At 39.5% G+C, this 18,319-nt stretch overlaps 1 protein-coding gene across 1 annotated transcript; it reads right to left on the bottom strand.

Annotated features, from left to right (window-relative positions):
* Positions 1-8,760: 8,760 nt before the first annotated feature.
* On the bottom strand, positions 8,761-9,204 carry LOC109206411 (succinate dehydrogenase subunit 6, mitochondrial-like). Its single transcript, XM_019369230.1, has one exon. It carries the CDS (start codon positions 9,202-9,204, stop codon positions 8,761-8,763), a length of 444 nt encoding a protein of 147 aa, XP_019224775.1.
* Between the last annotated feature and the right edge of the window lie 9,115 nt (positions 9,205-18,319).

Genomic DNA, 18,319 nt, shown 5'->3' with positions numbered 1-18,319 from the left:
GTTCCATTCTTGGTCGGCCAGAGAGGAGCTTTGGTGGCTTAGTTTGTTGTCATTTCTGTTGCCCAGGTTATTTCAATGTTTGTTAATCTGGATATTGTCTTGTGACTCAAACCCTTCTATTCCTTTTATTTTGTCTTAGTTTCCTTTGGTCGTCATATAGTATATCATGTAGCGTTGTCTAGGGTTTGTTCTAAGGATGTACCCCAGTTTATTATGCTTGTTTTTGTTGTCCAAAACTCCTTTTGCTGTCAGTCTAATGCAATTCTCTGTTTCTGTTATTTCTAGTCATTTCTGTTTAGTTTCTTCTCCTTTATAGTTCTTTTCGTGCTGGTTTAGTGACATGACATGCATGCGTAACTCTTAGCCTGAGCTCAAAAGTTAGTTTAGTCATGAAACATTGAAAAATTTTGAAGATGACAGGGGCACTGCAGGGAAATAAGAAACATATTTGAAACTTTGAGATCATTTGGAAGCCCAACCATGTGAAACTGGGGCAGATAAAACACAGAGAAAAACCCTATTGGAGTGCACATGCCGGCATTAGTTGAAGGCAAGTTTGCCAAATTGATTAGGGGGCGGTCGTGGTAAGGAAAGTGAGAGTGTGTTCCAATGGGCTTTGTATTCAACAAATGAAAAGCAAATGTGCGGATACGTTATCAAGTCTGTACAATCAAAGATGTTACGAATGTTTTCCTTGGTTTGTTTAAATGTGTTGTTTGTACTTGGCATGTTTTGAAGATTGGAATGACGGAAGGCATTTGTTCTGCTATCTAACACTTTATCCTTCGCTACCCCTTTGAGTCTTATTTGTTTTCTTTCATACCCCTCTTTTGGAATCAATAGCAAAGATCAGATGCACAAGTGTGAAAGATAAGTAAAACAAAGAAAAGAAAAGAAAGAGAAAGAAAAGGAAGAAAAAGAAGAAAGAAAAGAAGAGAAAAAAAAAAGAAAACAAAAGGAAAAAAAAACACAAAAAGAGAAAAGAGAAAGAAAAGAAAGAAAGGAAAGTGTAAGAAAAGAAAAGAAAAATCACAACAACAAAGTATTTCCTATGTCATGAACTACGTTCGACCTGATTCCTTTTATGGATACGTAGGCAGCCTCACGGTTCGGTCCCATCAAAACAAAAATCCAAAAGTCCCCAAGCAAAGAACTGGGGCAGAAGTTGTGGTTGTTGTAAGCAATGGATTCCGGAAAGTTGTAATCTTGAACCCATTGAATTGTTTTTGAGCCTTTTGATACCCTTTCTTCTAACCCCATCCAAAAGCCCACATTACGTCCAAAGAAAGACCTTCCGACAGTCTTCGAGAGTGCTAAGTCGAGCAACTAGAGGTGATTCAGATCAAGGGCAACACTCCGTTCTGAACAAAGAGAAGAATAAAATGAGAGAGTCTTATTGGTGAAAACCTTCACAGGCACCATAAGACGATGGTGAGTTGAGAGAAAGAACAAAATGAGAGAGCTTGATGTGAAAACCCTTCGGCACTACAAGCCGAATAAGGATCGTGAATCAGATTAGATGATCGGAGCATTAAAACCCAGTTTCATGGTTTGGGGTATAACAAGAGTTGAACATCAGGCTTGCTTGACGGAATAGGCCAAAGGTGCATTTTCATGGTCATTAAAATTGGTATCCATATCTAATAGGTTTTACTTTGTAGTTTTCTTGTTAGGAATCATTTCTTTCCATTGTCTTTACTCTGTTCCTTTTGTCTTGTTTACTTCCTCTTCCTGAGTCTGTTTGGTTAGAACAAGTGAGAAATGACTTCAAAATTTGCCACCAGCTTTCCAATTAAACAAAACAGGATCTGGCTAGCACGACAAAGTGGCATAAGTCAGGAAAGAACAACGTGCGCATTGAGTTGGTTAACAATCACGAACTTTGGGATTCATGCGAAACACAAGGTTTGGTATATATCAATTCATGAACAATGCAACAGATTAGAGGTATTTGGGTCTGAACGGAGAAGAGGATTTTCTGTGATAAGGTGGCAAAGAAATTGGTTAGTCAATAAGCAAGCAACGTCTTTCAAGGGGAAATCAAAGTTATCATGGCAAAGTGAAGGAAGCAATCGCCGCAAAGTCAAGGCACAAACAACCACCATGTTTAAAACTCACAAGTCTTCTTTGTTCTGAAACAGGGACGGAAACTATGTTCATTACCAAAGCTGGGAGCTTGAAATTTCAGGTGTAATGCCCAATTCTACTTATGCAAAGGCTATTGAAAAGATCACACATCACCCCTAGGAGAAACACTTCCTAGTCGGGGTTTTCAAGTATATTTTGTTGTAGGAGATGCACTTCCTAAATTGAATTTCACCCCTAGGAACGCACTTCCTAGTTGAGTCATTGAAGTTTCACTCCTAGGAGACGCACTTCTAGTCTAGGTTTTCAGGTTATACTGTTTAGGAGACGCACTTCCTAAATTAAGAGTTTACCCCAAGGAGACGCACTTCCTAGTCTAGGTCTTTCAAAGATATACCGTTTAGGAGACGCACTTCCTAAATTGGAGTCTCACCCCTAGGAGACGCACTTCCTAGTTTTGGGTCATTTAAGTTTATTCTAGGAGACGCATTCCTAGTCTATGTTTTTCAGTTATACTGTTTAGGAGACGCACTTCCTAAATTAAGAATTTCACCTCTAGGAGACGCACTTCCTCGTCTAGTTTTTCAGATTATTACGATTTTTTTGAGACGCACTTTCTAAATTAAGAGTTTTACCCCTAGGAGACGCACTTCCTAGTCTGGTCTTTCAGGAATAAGAGTTCATTCATAGGAGACGCACGTCCTAGTTTGAATCATTGAAATTTCACCCCTAGGAGACGCACTTCCTAGTTTGAATCATTGAAGTTTCACCCCTAGGAGACACACTTCCTAGTCTAGGTTTTTCGGGTTATACTGTTTAGGAGACGCACTTCCTAAATTAAGAGTTTACCCCTAGGAGTCTCACTTCCTAGTCTAGGTCTTTCAAGATATACCTTTAGGAGACGCGCTTCCTAAATTGAGAGTTCATCCATAGGAGACGCACTTCCTAGTTTGAATCATTGAAGTTTCACCTCTAGGAGACGCACTTCCTAGTCTAGGTTTTTCAGGTTATACTGTTTAGGAGACGCACTTCCTAAATTAAGAGTTTACCCCTAGTAGACGCACTTCCTAGTCTGGGTCTTTTAGGAATTAAGAGTTCATTCATAGGAGACGCACTTCCTAGTTTGAATCATTGAAGTTTCACCCCTAGGAGACGCACTTCCTAGTTTTGATAGGTTATATTTTTGTTTTAGGAGACACACTTCCTAAATTGAGTTCACCCCTAGGGAAGCACTTCCTGTTTTGGGTCATTTAAGTTTTATTCCTAGGAGATGCACTTCCTAGCTTGAGTCATTGAAATTTCACCCCTAGGAGACGCACTTCCTAGCCTGGTTCATTGAAGTTTTACCTGTAGGAGACACACTTCCTAATCAAGGTCTTTCAAGTTACTGTTTAGGAGAAGCACTTCCTAAATTAAGAGTTTATCCCTAGGAGACGCACTTCCTAGTCTAGGTCTTTCAGGAATTAAGAGTTCATTCATAGGAGACGCACTTCCTAGTTTGAATCATTGAATTTTCACCCCTAGGAGGCGTACTTCCTAGTTTGGGTAGGTTATATTTTTGTTTTAGGAGACGCACTTCCTAAATTGAGTCTCACCCCTAGGAGACGCACTTCCTAGTTTTGGGTCATTTAAGTTTATTCCTAGGAGACGCACTTCCTAGCTTGAGTCATTGAAATTTCACCCCTAGGAGACGCACTTCCTAGTCTGGTTCATTGATGTTTTGCCCATAGGAGACGCACTTCCTAAATTGAGAGTTTCATCATAGGAGATGCACTTCCTAGTTTGAATCATTGAAGTTTCACCTCCAGGAGACGCACTTCCTAGTCTAAGTTTTTCAGGTTATACTGTTTAGGAGACGCACTTCCTAAATTAAGAGTTTACCCCTAGGAGACGCACTTCCTAGTTTGAGTCATTGAAGTTTCACCCATAGGAGACGCACTTCCTAAATTGAGAGTTCATTCATAGGATACGCACTTCCTAGTTTGAGTCATTGAAGTATCACCCATAGGAGACGCACTTCCTAAATTAAAGTTCATTCATAGGAGAGCACTTCCTAGTTTTAGTCACTGAAGTTTTCACCCCTAGGAGACGCACTTCCTAGCCTTGGTCATTTAAATTCACCCTTAGGAGAGGCACTTCCTAGTTTGGTTCATTCAGGTTTTATTTTAGCAGACGCATTTGCTAGTCAAAGTTTTTGGTTTTTACTCGTAGGAGACGCACTCCTAGTCTAGTCTTTTAGTTTACTCTCATCATATGCTCAGTAGTATAAGTGGTTTACAATTTATGCTAACAACTCACAAATCTTCCTAGTGCAAACTAGGGCAGAAAATTTTCGTTTGTTTTGTTTGTTTTTGATTGTAGGCACCCATATAGAAAACAAGGAACGCAGAAAGTTCAGCAATCAGGCGTCTCCACCTGGATAAAACAAGGGAAGGACAACTCCATGTTTCAGAGGAAAACATATTCAAGTTTTGAAGAGAGACAGTTCAAGTGTTAGAAAGCAGGCGCCTACCTGAGATAAGAGGAATTCACTTCATGAAATGCCAATTCAGGTCAGCAACAAAAAGAAGCTCGCGGCAAGAATACGACGGCAACAGTCCGAGGTGATCAACAAGAAGTAGTCACAATAAGAAAGAAAAAAGGAGCAAAGCAAAGAAGTAATCCAAAGCAAAGTTTGATTGTGGAAAAAGGATTTTGTGGGGCTGCTCAAGACATGGCTGAAATCACAAAGCTGGTGTGTGCCGGTTTTTGATCCCGAAAAGCTGAAAGGAACGAGCAATCACCTGTACGCTATACACAGCTCAAGGTTCCAAATATAGAAGTCTGCATGAAAACTCATCAAGACTCAAGGATCAAGTTGCAGAAGACTTATAGAATAGAATCTTGTGAACCGTAAGTTGATAGTCTTAGCTAGTCTTTTTCAGTTTTGCATTTTGATGTAAAACAGACCACGGACCGGAACCTCGACGAAACAGCACCTCGACCGGCTCTTCACCTCGGCATACTTATCATCTCACTACCTCTGAACTACAGCGTGGGCCCGATTCCTGTTATAGCCAAGGATATGTAGAGCTCAGATACCAGCGCTCGGTCACATTTCCCTTTATCTCTTAGTTTTAGTCTTCCAATAAGAGTTCGGGTACAGAAAAAACCTGTCTAGTCGTTTTTTGTCTGAAAAATACTTTGTTTATTCATTTCATTCAAAGAGTTGGACAGCTGTAGACAGGGATTTTGACCCTCCCCAAGATTTTTATGTTATTTTAGGCATTTAAATATTTAAATTAGGCCTAATAGCGTTATTTTAACTAATTTTTATATTTTTACTTTTTATTATTACAAGAAAACGAAAAAATTACAAAATAGGATTCATAATATTTTGTACTCATTTAAATCTTAAAAAAAATACAAAAAATAGTTCTATCTTATTTTTATATAATCTTGAAAACACAAAAAATTGTTTATATATTTTAATAGTTAGTTCAATTAATTAAAAATTAGTTTATATTTATTTTTTATAATTATATATAATTTTAGAAGGAGCGAATTAGTTTAGCTAGTTTATCCCGTTTTTATAAATCTTGTAGTCTCATCTTTTTTTTTATCTTTGCCCAATTTCCTAGCGCCATAAGCCCGTAAGCCCATTATCCTCAACCTAATCCCTACCCTATATAATAGTACTACACCCTAAATGCAAGGAGATAGAAAGAACACCCAAAAGAAGGCATAAAAAAAAGCGCGGCAGCAGAGGACCCCCCCCCCCTCTCCCATCGATGGATCTTGGCTTCTTCTTCATAGAAGAGAAGCCAAAATATCATGCTGCTTCCTAATCGAAAACACTAGCCCGCCTCTTCTTCACCATTGTTCCCAACTCCTTTCCATTGTTTGCCTCATAGATCACACCACACCACTAAGACGAAAGAGAGCAGCGATGAAGAGAGTGAGGAATTTCGTTCCAAAGCATCGGAGGCTCATTCGTCGAGCTCGCAGGGTCGCTTCACAGTGCGGTTCTTTTTCCATTTGGTGCTCTGATTGTTTGTCGAGTGTGGTTGTAACCACATTTGCTCGTCGATTTTCTGATCCGTGTATTACTGAATATTTAATCAATCGAAATCTCCTCTTGGTCTTTCCAATTACCAAGCACGGTATCTTAGCCACTGAATTCTGCATCAACAATACTAGGAACTTCACAAGTCTTCATCACATTGTTCTTATCAAGCTGCTTTTGGGTTCCTTTTGCCGGCTCGTTCTTAAGATCAACCTCTGATAGTGCTGAAAGCTTGGTAGCCCTTGGACCTCTGAGGCTCCCAGAAGAATTCTCACATTCCTTTTCAAAATAAATCATGCCCACCATATGCGTCTCATTATGCACAGGTGATGGACTTTGGCTAGTGTTTGCTGCATCCGAATTTTGCACGACAATGTCGCCTGCATCAATAAGCCTCTGAATTGCTTTCTTCAGATTCCAACACTTCTCTATGTCATGTCCCGGGGCATCTGAGCAATATGCGCACCTTTGAGAAAAATTAAATTTCTTCGGCAGAGGGTTATGCATTTCTGAGAAAAGATAGTTGGACGACGAGTATTCATTGTCGAGAACAGTGGGTGTTACCGGAGGGCACTTCTGGGAAAAGATAGTTGGACGACGAGTGATGGAGCTACTAGGGTGGTTGGGAAAGCTGTGATAAGCGGGTAAATATGGAGAGTGTGGAGGATCGCCTGGCGTTGTGTCCGGAGTTTGGGTAAGGAAGGCATTTATGAAGCTGGGTGGTGGCGGGGGTGGTGCTTTCCCAGTCATCCATGCCCGATACATGTCCGCCACGTGTTGTCTCAACATCTTTACCTCTTCTACCAACCCGTTGTCCTGTTCGACCCGCTGCTTTCGGGCCCCGGTATCAACCAACCCAGTTCTGTTGTTGTCTGCCATTGCCTTTTGTCGTTGTGTTGTAGAGAAGAGTTACCACTTTAAAAAATCACAAACCAACCACCTTTCTGCTATGAGTACAACAAAATGAAGCCATCACGTTGGCGTTAGGGCATTTATCGTAAGATAATTTCACTTTACGTGCAATGCACCTAGCCACAGTTATCGGTTCTAAAATGACTTCGAGGGTACAAAGGTCAAATTTGCTCATTTCAACCTCTCTTTTCTTTGCTTTTCTAGCACTTGTTTGCTCATTTTTCCTTCCTCTTTTCCCTTCTAATTACACTCTTTTCTTTCCTCTGATTTTTCACATCCCATGATTTCACCTTTTTTTTTTTCTCTTTTTTCCTTTTTTTTCCTTTTTCTTTTCTTTTTCTTTTTCTTTTAATAATAAAAAAATGATTCGATCGAAACCTATGTAGGTTGCCTACGTATCATGACCCCGCATGAATCAGATATTTGCGTAGTTCTGGAAGAACGGGAATAAAGTAAACAAACTGACATTCTCCCTTTTCATTTTTTACCTTAACGACTACTCTGATGAGAAAAGAGAAATAAAACCAGCAAATCCCCTTTTTTTAAATTTTCTAGAATGAATGTTCTATAACCTATTCTAAACTCAAGCTTAACGAGCATGTTTTTTTTTCTTTTTTTTTGTCTTTTTGAAACAAACACTCTATGAGAACTTATTAAGGAAAAAAACTCTACAAGAGAAAAGCATTTTTTGATTCTTTTTTTTAGGGAGGAAATCTAAACAATAAACCAAAGAAAAAAATATTTTGAATTTTCATTTAATATCCTGACGCAAGATTTCGAAACAAGCAATAATAAAAAAAAAAAATAACACAAAATATTATTGGATTTCAATTTTGATTACCTAAAGGAGAAATTCTAATGATAAAACAAAAGATAAAGTATGTTTTTTTCCTATGTACGATATCCTAAAGTTCTAATGAAAATAAAAAGAATTATTTTTTTTCATTTTTCACTAATTTCTCGACGAAACACCTTACAAGAAAATGTTTTTGGATTTTGGAATTAAATACCTTAAAGAAAGCTTTTAAAGAGCTACTAAAAGAAAACTCTCTCTTTTTTTTTGAATTTTGGTCCTAATGTTGTAGAGGAAATATAAGAACAATTTTTAGCTATAAAAACGCAAATTTTTTTTTTTTTTTGATTTTGACTTGTGACACATTTCCAAATACAAAATAAGAAATACAATAACAAAAGACTAAGCAAACTTAACTAGACTATTATAAACCCTGACATCACCTAAAAGACTGAATAATACTTTTTATTTTTCACAAAGATTCCTTTGGCCATAGGTAATAGATGGCCATTTTTAATACAAAACTATTCAAAAACAAAATGTAGTAAAACAAACAAGAATAGGAACACGAAAACATAGTGAAGCTGATATCTCAAAAGTGTTGAGCCTACAACTGATATCTCAAGATAGGGTACATACATCAATCCAAAAAATCAGCCACAACAAGTTTTTTTTTAATGCATCAACTTGAGCCAACATGTTTTTTTTTTAAAAGGAAAACTGCCAGAAATTGCACTACCATCATAGCCACTCAGTAGGTAAACAAACAGCCAAGCTCATGGTCAAAGACCAACCGAAAATTCTAAGTCAAAGCAGGATATAATTTGGACACTGCCACAGATTTTTATTGCCGATAACAAATGTTCGTTGGCACTAACAGCAAAACCCAACTTGTATGTCGTCAATCTTTTAATTGAAGACAAAATTAAGACTGTCCTTCAAACTTGTTATGCCACCATTCCATGAGTTTAACCTGTGAAGCCATGGTATCGAGCCTGTATAGCTGCAGCCAGTGGTTGGCAACTTCCTGTCCAAATGTCCAGCCAAAGACAGCACCGGCTCCAAAAGACAATGTAGTACCATGCAGACTCCTTGAGTACTTCCAAGCAACGCCTGCAGTTGAAACAGCTCCAATTAGGCCTCCTACAGCACCAAATTTTGCTGCTTCCCTAGTAGTCTTCAGAGTGGGTCTATGAAGAGGATCAGAAGCAATGAATTCGTCGACATCAGTTGGAGACCAAGAAGGGAGTGGCTTGTCGCGCTTGATGAAGGGCGAGTAGTTGTCCAAGAAGGAGAATCTCTCTCCCCAGAACTCCTTGTATCCTTCCCAATGTCTCCTCACGAATGATGAGTCTCCTCCTTCAGCCATTGTTCCTTGTAATTGTTACTACTCTTCTTGTCTCATTCTGTGAAATATTTTCTCAGTATTATCAACATCACCTCTCTTTGCATATTGTTCCATAATAACCAAATAAGAATTAATCATTGGCCTCAAGCGGTTCAAATCTGCAACTTTATGCAATATCGAATCTGCTTTTTCCACTTCTCCTGCTCCAACATAAAGTCTGATTAAGGCATCCCACATTTGCTGGGTCAGCTCCGGTACTGTTAGTGCACGGTATTGCTGTGAACCACGAGAAATGATAGGAGCAAACCCAACCATGAAGAAGTGTAAACGAGGGAAGGGGATCAGGTTAACAGCAAGCTTCCGAAGATCAGAGATCAATTGACCCGGGAACCTGAGGCAGCAAGTGACCCCACTCATAGTAGCAATAATCATTTCAGCTGTGGAAAAACTGGGCAGCAAATTGCAGTAGACTCACCAACTATCAAGGATGCAAACTGAAGCTATCAACTCTATTAGAACTTTTCAAGTTTTCAGACCAAGAACCTCAGACACAAACTGCCCAAACCTGAGCTTTTTAACGGGTGCAGAACTAACTGTAAAGTCCAGAAATTACAGCTTGAGTAGCACTGTTTTGGCAGTGCAGAAATCAGTCTAAAATTGCAGGAGCACTAGTATCAATCTGTAGGAAAACTGGAGCTAAAGCTTGTACAGAAACATCAGCTCAACAGTGCAGAATCAGTTGTTAAAATGCTGCTAAAACTAATGCTCTTTGCAGCAAACTTTGGCTAAGATATCAGCAGCTATTAACAGATGGTTGCAGTAATACTCACTCAAAACTCAGTTAACTCAAACTTAAAGCATTTTAAAAAAGCAATACATATCAGCGGTAATTGGACAGTCTTTTAACTCAAATAATGCACTACTCAACTGTGCAGAATTTTGGCAACAACTCAACTTCAGTTTAGTGTCCTAGATTCAAAGCAACTACAATTAACAACTCAATGAATCAACTCAGGATCGAACAGAACTCTTACAAATAGCAGTCACTAATCCCAGAATATATAGATGAAATTTCAGCTTAAACAATCAAGTTTTTCAAACTTAGAAGTTCATGAACTTAGAAACTCAACATTGCTTCCAAACCTTCAGGGGTTAGAGAATTTGAACCTGAAGTTTTCTTCTGAATTCAATTCATAGATTGAATTAAAATCACAAAACAATGCTCCAACAAACAAAGACTGATCCCAACAGAACTTTCGTCAGCATAAAAAAAGTTTGACAAGAGAAATTTAACTTGAACTCTAAAAATTTCGATAGTAGAGTCCATTAATACAACTCAACTCACACAAAGCAACTTCTGAATTCTAAAACTAACCTATGTGGATAAAGGTGGCTAGAAGTGCAAGTTTTGGCTAAGACCTCGCGAAGCCAAGAACCTAAGATTTACTAGGAAGACCGGACCTATGTGGGTTGCATACGTATCACGCCCCGAAAGACGAGAATCAGGTATGCGTAGTTCGGGCAGATTGAATACGGCGAAAATAAAAAAAACAACTAATTTAGAGAAAATATATTTTTTGTCTTTTCTTTGAAAATGATGAAACATGCAAACTCTTTTTGGATTTTCTTTTTCCTTTTTTTTTTTGATTTTTTTGAAAAATGATAAAAAGTGCAAAATCTTTTTGAAGTTTCCATGCTTTTTTGTCTTTTCTTAATAAAATATAACAAAACATAACTAGGCCCTACTTGCTTTATTTTCACACTTCATCCTCTTTTTTTCCCTTTTTTTTGTTTCTTTCCCTCTTTTTTCCATTTTTCAATTTTTCCTTTTTTTTCATTCACCCTCAGCTATCATTGGTCCGCCAAATGACCCTTTTCCCCTTGAATAAATGCAACATGTAGCACATAGGATGCATCAAGATGGTCTATTATTTTGGGTATACCTGTCCTAGACGGACCCAACCCCTGTGTTGAGTCCCCTAAGTCAAAATGCACATGATGCAGATAAGCGCTCCTACTAGGGATCCGGCATGAAGTCAAGTTATTCTAGGTTCAAATCCTGGGTATGGGTTCTAGACTGTGTACCCGAGCGGACAACTCGAGTCGAGGAAGGGGCTACGTACCGGGGACCCGTTAGATCGTCCGGCTTAGTAACTTGTCCAGCCTCTTTCTTATTTCAAGGTATGACACTAACAGAATAGGGAGTCTCGACTAGCGAGCACATCCCCGAAGATGAGAAGAGAAGGGTTTCGTAGCAGTTTTATATATACAGTTCAGATAATATCAAAGCGGTAAAAAGCAACATTTTCCACGTTAGGCCCAAACATGTGATAAAATCAGGTAATAAACAAAGCCAAATACTACAATTATTCCAAGCTCGAATTCTCGAACCCTGAACCGAAGTTCTGGGTTCTTGTCCCCAGCAGAGTCGCCAGAGCTGTCACACCTCCTTTTTACTTACTACACCCCCGGGAAGGGGTATATGAAAGGGAGTTTTTCCAACTTGAAGTGACAATCGAAACGGGATTCATTCATTAAGAGATTCAGAGTCGCCACTTGGGAAATTTATGGTGTCCCAAGTCACCGGTTTAGAATCCCGAATCGAGGAAAAGAATGACTCTGTTTAACAGTCCGCGAACCAGAAATCTGAGTAAGAAATTCCGTTAACCCGGGAGAAGGTGTTAGGCATTCCCGAGTTCCGTGGTTCTAGCACGGTCTCTCAACTGTTATATTCGGCTTAATTATCTGATTTTAAACAATTATGAACCTATGTGCAAATTTTAACTTTAACCGCTTTTATTATTATTTTTAAAGAGAATTGCAACGTCATTAAAACACGTCTTGAACCACGTCACATAAATGCACCCGTGGTTTTTGACGTATTTTAATTTCATTGGGATTTGAATTTGGGTCACATAAATGTGCACCCGAGTTTAAGAAGGTAAAATTATTAAATAACGCGCCTAAAAGCAACTACGCGTTTGCATTTGCGAGGGTCATGGAATTTGCTAAATGGCACGCCTCGGAATCTAAAGCTGAGTTAAAGTTAATAAAACGAAGGTCACGCAATTGCCATTCTTGTTCGGCACGGTGCACCGCAATTCTTAAATTAAAAGGAAAAGCATTCAACTAAGTGAATTACGGATATTCATTTTATCAACTAATAAATTATGTTCATGATAATTTCTTTTAATTCTGTTCAAACCCCAAAGCCCATGGTCCGTTTTGCCTTAAACAAATTGTGGTTTTCTTTAATTGCTATTCCTAACTTTGGCAGAAGAGATTATGGAACAAAATTAAGCCCAAAGAAATATCCAAACATACAAACAACAATAGAAAATATTTTGTTTCTCACTACAAACATGTTCAAGAATAATAAGTAGAAAAGAATGGACCAAAACTTCATTCAATAAAGTCTAAATCATCACTACATCAATGTATCTTCTAATGAACATGGACTTTGTTAATAAGACGTTTAAAATATTTCATAAGGATAGAGCAACAAAGAATTAATACATCATTCAACAAAAACCAGAGCAAAATATATTCGCAAGTTTACCAAAATCATGAAATTAAGCCAACATAGTAAAACAAAGAGTAATGGACCTCAATGGCGACAATCTGAACAAAGACGACAGCAAATTGGACTCGGAACCACGAACCTCGTTGTCGAGCAAACACAGTTGAGCCAAGCTACACCAACAGAGCCCAACGCCGGAACAAACGAATGAGAAATGCTCAAAAAGGTTAAAAAGCTAAGGCTAGAGCTCAGCCATAAATTCAGCCAGCACAACAACAATCAACAGCAGCTCTAAAAGATGAAATTTCGGATATAAGAGCTTCTGCAACGTTGAGTACAAGAACATATGGTAACAGCGACGTGAACGGAACTAAAAGAAACAGAAACAGGGCGTTCAAACAGAGCAAAACTAATCGGCCACAACTTCAATGGCGAAATCGACAGACTGGACCTTGATGACCCTGAAATTTCAATACCCAACTCAGAACAGATCTCACAAACGGCTCCAAAATGGACTCAAATCAACAAAGCCCAAAAGCAAAATGCAGTTTAAGAACTGAAATTGCTTTTCAATTAATAGAACTTCAGCAACTATGGAAACTGAAAATCGAACTTTCGATTGATTAAATATTCAGTAATACACGGAAAAAAATCGAGCAAGTGTTACAACCAACACTCGACACAACAATCAGACCCAAACTGGAACAAGAACCGCAGTGTGAACGACCCCTCGAGCTCGATCGACCTTCATTATTTGGAACGAAATTCCTCACTCTCTCATCGCTGCTCTCTGTTCGTCTGGTGGTGTGTGTGTGATCTATGACGGAAACAAAGGAAGGAGTTGGGAAAAAGTGTGAAAGGAGACGGGGCTAGTGGTTTCGATTAGGAAGCAGCCATGAATTTTGGCTCTCTTCTATGAAGAAGAAGCAGATTCCATCGATGGGAGAGGGGGGGGGGTCCTCTTTGCGCAGCTTTTTTTTTAGCCTTCTTTTGGGTGTTCTTTTCTATCTCCTTGCATTTAGGGTGTAGGTACTATTATATAGGGGTAGGGATTAGGTTAGAGGTATGGGCTTAGGGCTTATGGGCTAGAAAATTGGGCCAAAGACTAAAAAAAAAGATGGACTACAAGATTTATAAAAACGGGATAAACCAGCTAAACTAATTCCTCCTTCTAAAATTATATATAATTATAATATAAAAATATAAAACTAATTTTAATTGATTGAACTAAACTATAAAATATAAAACTATTTTTTCGTGTTTTCAAGATTATATAAAAATAAAGATAAGATACTATTTTTGTATTTTTTTTAAGATTAAAAATGACTACAAAATATTAATGAACCTATTTTGTAATTTTTTCGTTTTCTTGTAATAAAATAAAGTAAAACGATAAAAATTAGTTAAAATAACGCTATTAGGCCTAAATTAAATATTTACATGCTAAAATATAAAAAATCTTGGGGAGGGTCAAAAATCACATGTCTACACTCTTGAACCTACTGATTCTCCTGAATGGCATTCCTTGCCTTCAACTTCCGAATCTCCTCAGTAGCACTATTCTGGGCATTGATAAGCTGGGAGATTGTTGAAGTACTTCCTACCCCTCCACCCTTTTCAACACATTCACATTCCTCCAAGGTAGTTTGAGAGAAGGTATTCTTCTTGGTCCCTATCTTGGGCTGTCCCAAAGGCACATCAAAGAAGTTGAAGACATGCGTGAGAAGAAATCCATAAGGAAGACCATGGTTTCCATCTTTAAAAGTTGCCACCTTTTGCATGTGCTCAATCATTATGGCTGGCAGATTAACAGATCGGAACCCATCCAGTGCTTCCATCAAATAGAGATCAGACTTGGAAGTGATGCGCCTCCTCTCAGCACGGGGTAGAAGGACCTTGTTTACCAACTCAAACAGGAGCTGATAAACAGGAAGCAGAGCTTTCTTGTGCACCCGTTCCTCCCCATTGGACTGCTTCCTCCTTTACATTAGCATTCCTAAAATTTGAGCCACACACATCCTTGACAGAGGACATACCATCAGGAGGGACCTTAAGTATGTCTCCAAGCAGAGCAGCATCCAAAACAATATCAACTCCATTGACTAGAGCACAGATATGGTTAGTTTCAACAGTAGAGAGGTCTGCATAGATGTCCCTACTGTTGAAATTCGACCATGTCTAGTATTTGCCTCATACCAGCCATTTCAGAGATTTCTGGGTCAAAAGTGCGACCCCACAGAACCTTTTGGTTCTTTAGCCTTTCTTTACCGGACATACTTTCATGTTTCACTCTCTTTGCAGAATCAGGTTCCCTCACAGTTTCCAACTTTCTTTTACCAGACTTCACACTCGACTTACCTTTGCAACTTGATTTCACTAAGATATCCTAATTAGACAATGACTCTTCAGCCACTACTTGTTTCAATTTGTCACCACTTTTCACTGACTTTGAACTTGGTGTTGCAACACCTTCCTCTGAAGCATTTTCAGCAGATCATTTCTTTTTCTGAGACCTCTTGACTAAGGAACTTGGTTCCTCTGCAGCTTCCTCATCTACTTCCACTATAGGAATGTTCTTGTCACACACAACCTCACCATTTTTCACTAGCCTCTTTTTCTTCTTCTTACTACTCCTTTTACTCTTCTGCAAAGAAGACTCAAGAGCTTCCTTTTTCTGCAACCTCGTAGTAGGTCGCTTAGGAGAGGGCTCAAGAGTGGCCACTGGCCTCCTTCTAGCGATGAACGCATCTAGAGCAACATTATCCTGATCTTCTTCATCACTTGACCTCATAGCAGGAGCCAACATTTCCAAAGGTTCAACCTCAAAGTGAGGGGAAGGAGTGGGGCGAAATTGACCTGGGAAGAAGATCCTTGACCTGTTTCCTGAGGAGAGGGGTCAGGTCCTTCAAAGAGGGTCCCAGTAGTTTCTTTTGGTGCAGGATTTTCAAAAAGCACCACAATTCCTTCTCCCACCAACGACTGAGTCTCTTCCCCCTGAGACTCATGCATAGTAGGGGTGACTCCATACACTATTTCTTCAGCAGATATAGTCAATATGTTTTCTATGGCCTCTTTCTCTAGTGATTCCATGGGTGCAGCAAACTCTGAAATATGAGTACTTGAAGATTGATCAATACTAACCTCAGAGAACCTTTCTACCTGTGGAGTCTCACTCTGTTCTCCATTTTTGTTTTGTGCTGTGAGAATCTCAAGCGACAGAGACGAGAAGCTATCAAGTTTGGGGATTTCCGAGTTCTCAACACTTAGAGGGAGAGAAGGGTTGAGGGAGTGATGGGAGAAATAGAGGGTGAAGGAGAATCAGGTTTAGGAGTATCATCTGCAGTGGTGGTGGGAAAGGGAATGGTGAGAGGTGTTTCACTAGAAATGGAGGAGTCAAGGGTTTTCTCAACTATGGTGGGGATTATCGGTTGATCTTCATCCATGGTAGAGAAGAAGTTTGAAAGTTCTAGAGAGGGGCTGAAGAGAAATAAAGAGAGAGAGATGATTGTTCAAAGTGATGAGAGGGTTTTAATGAGAGAAGAGACAATTATGAGGGAGAGAGAAACCAGTTCTAAAATGGCGGTAGTTTTGTGGGGAGATGGAATGTTTCATAGGGAAGTGAAGGGATTTGAATGAAAAGACGTGACATACAGGGTCTGAAAAGGTTGATGACATGGCACTCAATTTTTGTTTCCTTTTAAAATATGTATGAAAAAGCACAAGACTACTAACCTGTGGTACAAGAACCAGGTTTTTGACCTGTCTTTCAAAAAAATTCTCAATCCTCTTTTACCGCTCATGCAGTGCTTCTGCAGCTTCTATAATCATCATGCATGTATACCTGCAACGGTATTGAAGTGAGTTAGACTTGGCCGGAAAACACTTTAGCTAATTTTACCAGAATTTGACTTTCATAGCCATATGGTAGGAATCGGGTTCTCAATTAGGCTTTATTAGCCCCAGCTCCAGCCTATTTCTCTCAAAATATTCTCCGCTTAGTGCTTTGGTGAAGATATCTGCAATTTGGTCTTCTGTACTACAGAACTTCATGCAGATAAGACCCTTCTCCATATTGTCGCTGAGAAAATGATGTCTCACATCTATGTGCTTGGTTCTTTTATGTTGAACCGGGTTCTTGGCCATGTTGAGTGCGTTGGTGTTGTCACATAGTCAGTGTACACACCAAAATCTTCCAATCGCTGTTTGATCCATAGGAGCTGAGCGTAGCAGGAAGCATGATCCTAGAAAGTGATCCTAGAAAGTGAGCCATTCCAGAAGTGTACTTTTTCTGTCCACAACATAACCTGCATAGTCAGCATTAGCATACCCAATAAGATTAATATTGTCACCTGAAGGGTAGTATAGGACCAGATCCTGTGTCCCCTTAAGATATCTCAAAATTCTCTTGGCAGCCTTCAGATGAGACTCCTTGGGATTTGACTGAAACCTTGCACATAGGCCCACACTAAAGATAATATCTGGTCTGCTGGCAGTGAGGTAGAGAAGAGACCCAATAATGCCTCTATACATGGTTTGATTTACAGGAGAGCCAGATTCATCCATGTCCAGTCGAGTTTCCACATCAAACCTCTTCAAAAGCTCCTAGATATATTTCTGCTGACTGATGAATGTACCCTTTGTGGACTGCTTCACTTGAAGACTGATAAGTAGGATTTTAACGTGTTTTATGCCCCTACTTGCCTATGCTTTGAGTATAATTTGATACGAAATAATCCCAAAATGCTTACAGGTTGTGCTTGATTGCAGGTTTGAGCAACAAAGTGACTGAAATATCAAAGACCGGCTCAAAACGGAGTGAAACCTGCTCAAGTATCAAAGGCCAAGTAAAGTGATGGAAAAAAGAGCCTAGTGCGGACCGCACAAAAGTGCACGCGGCCGCACTTGGAGATTCAGAGAAGTGCATATTTAGGGCTCTCACAACGCGGCCGCGGTTAGACTTATGCGGCCCGCGTTCAGCTCATGCGGCCGCGCTATTTTTTCATGCGGCCCGCTTGAAGAGATTCAGAGAGATGCCAGTGGGACCAGAGCAAGCCACGCGGCCGCGGTCACACTTACGCGGTCCGCGCCAGAGCTCCTGCGGCCGCGCTACACTTTCACGCAGTCCGCGTCCCTCAACTTCAGAGAGTTAAATTTCAAGAGTTCAAGAGCCAACGCGGCCGCGCTACCTTTTTGCGTGGCCTGCGCTGACCCCGCAGGGGTATTTTTGTCCAGTTTTTCCAGCCACTATAAATAGATCCTTTTTCCATTTTTAGGTTAAGTTTTAGTTTTTCTGAGGCTGCTGAGCTCGTGAGAACACCTGGGTTTAGCTATTTTTGGCATTTTTGACCTTCAATATTGTATTTCTTCCTTAGTAATCAATTAATATGTTTGCTTCTTCATCTATTTCTGCAATTTTTGCATCTAGCCTGAGTGGCTAAACTCACTAGCTAGAGTTGTGGCTCAACCCTAGTGTGGGTAATTGATGGGTGTTGCCATCTAAGGATAGATTGATATTGGGTGTTTGCTATTTGGGTTAATTTTAGGTTTTAATTAAGGATTGGTGGGTGCAAACACTGATTCTAGCTTGGTGGGTTTAACGTCTTCTTGAGAAAGAGA

Source organism: Nicotiana attenuata, unplaced genomic scaffold, assembly GCF_001879085.1.
Source record: "Nicotiana attenuata strain UT unplaced genomic scaffold, NIATTr2, whole genome shotgun sequence".
NCBI lineage: Eukaryota > Viridiplantae > Streptophyta > Magnoliopsida > Solanales > Solanaceae > Nicotiana > Nicotiana attenuata.
Note: the sequence above shows the minus strand (reverse complement) of the source record. Positions and strands in the feature narration are given on the sequence as shown.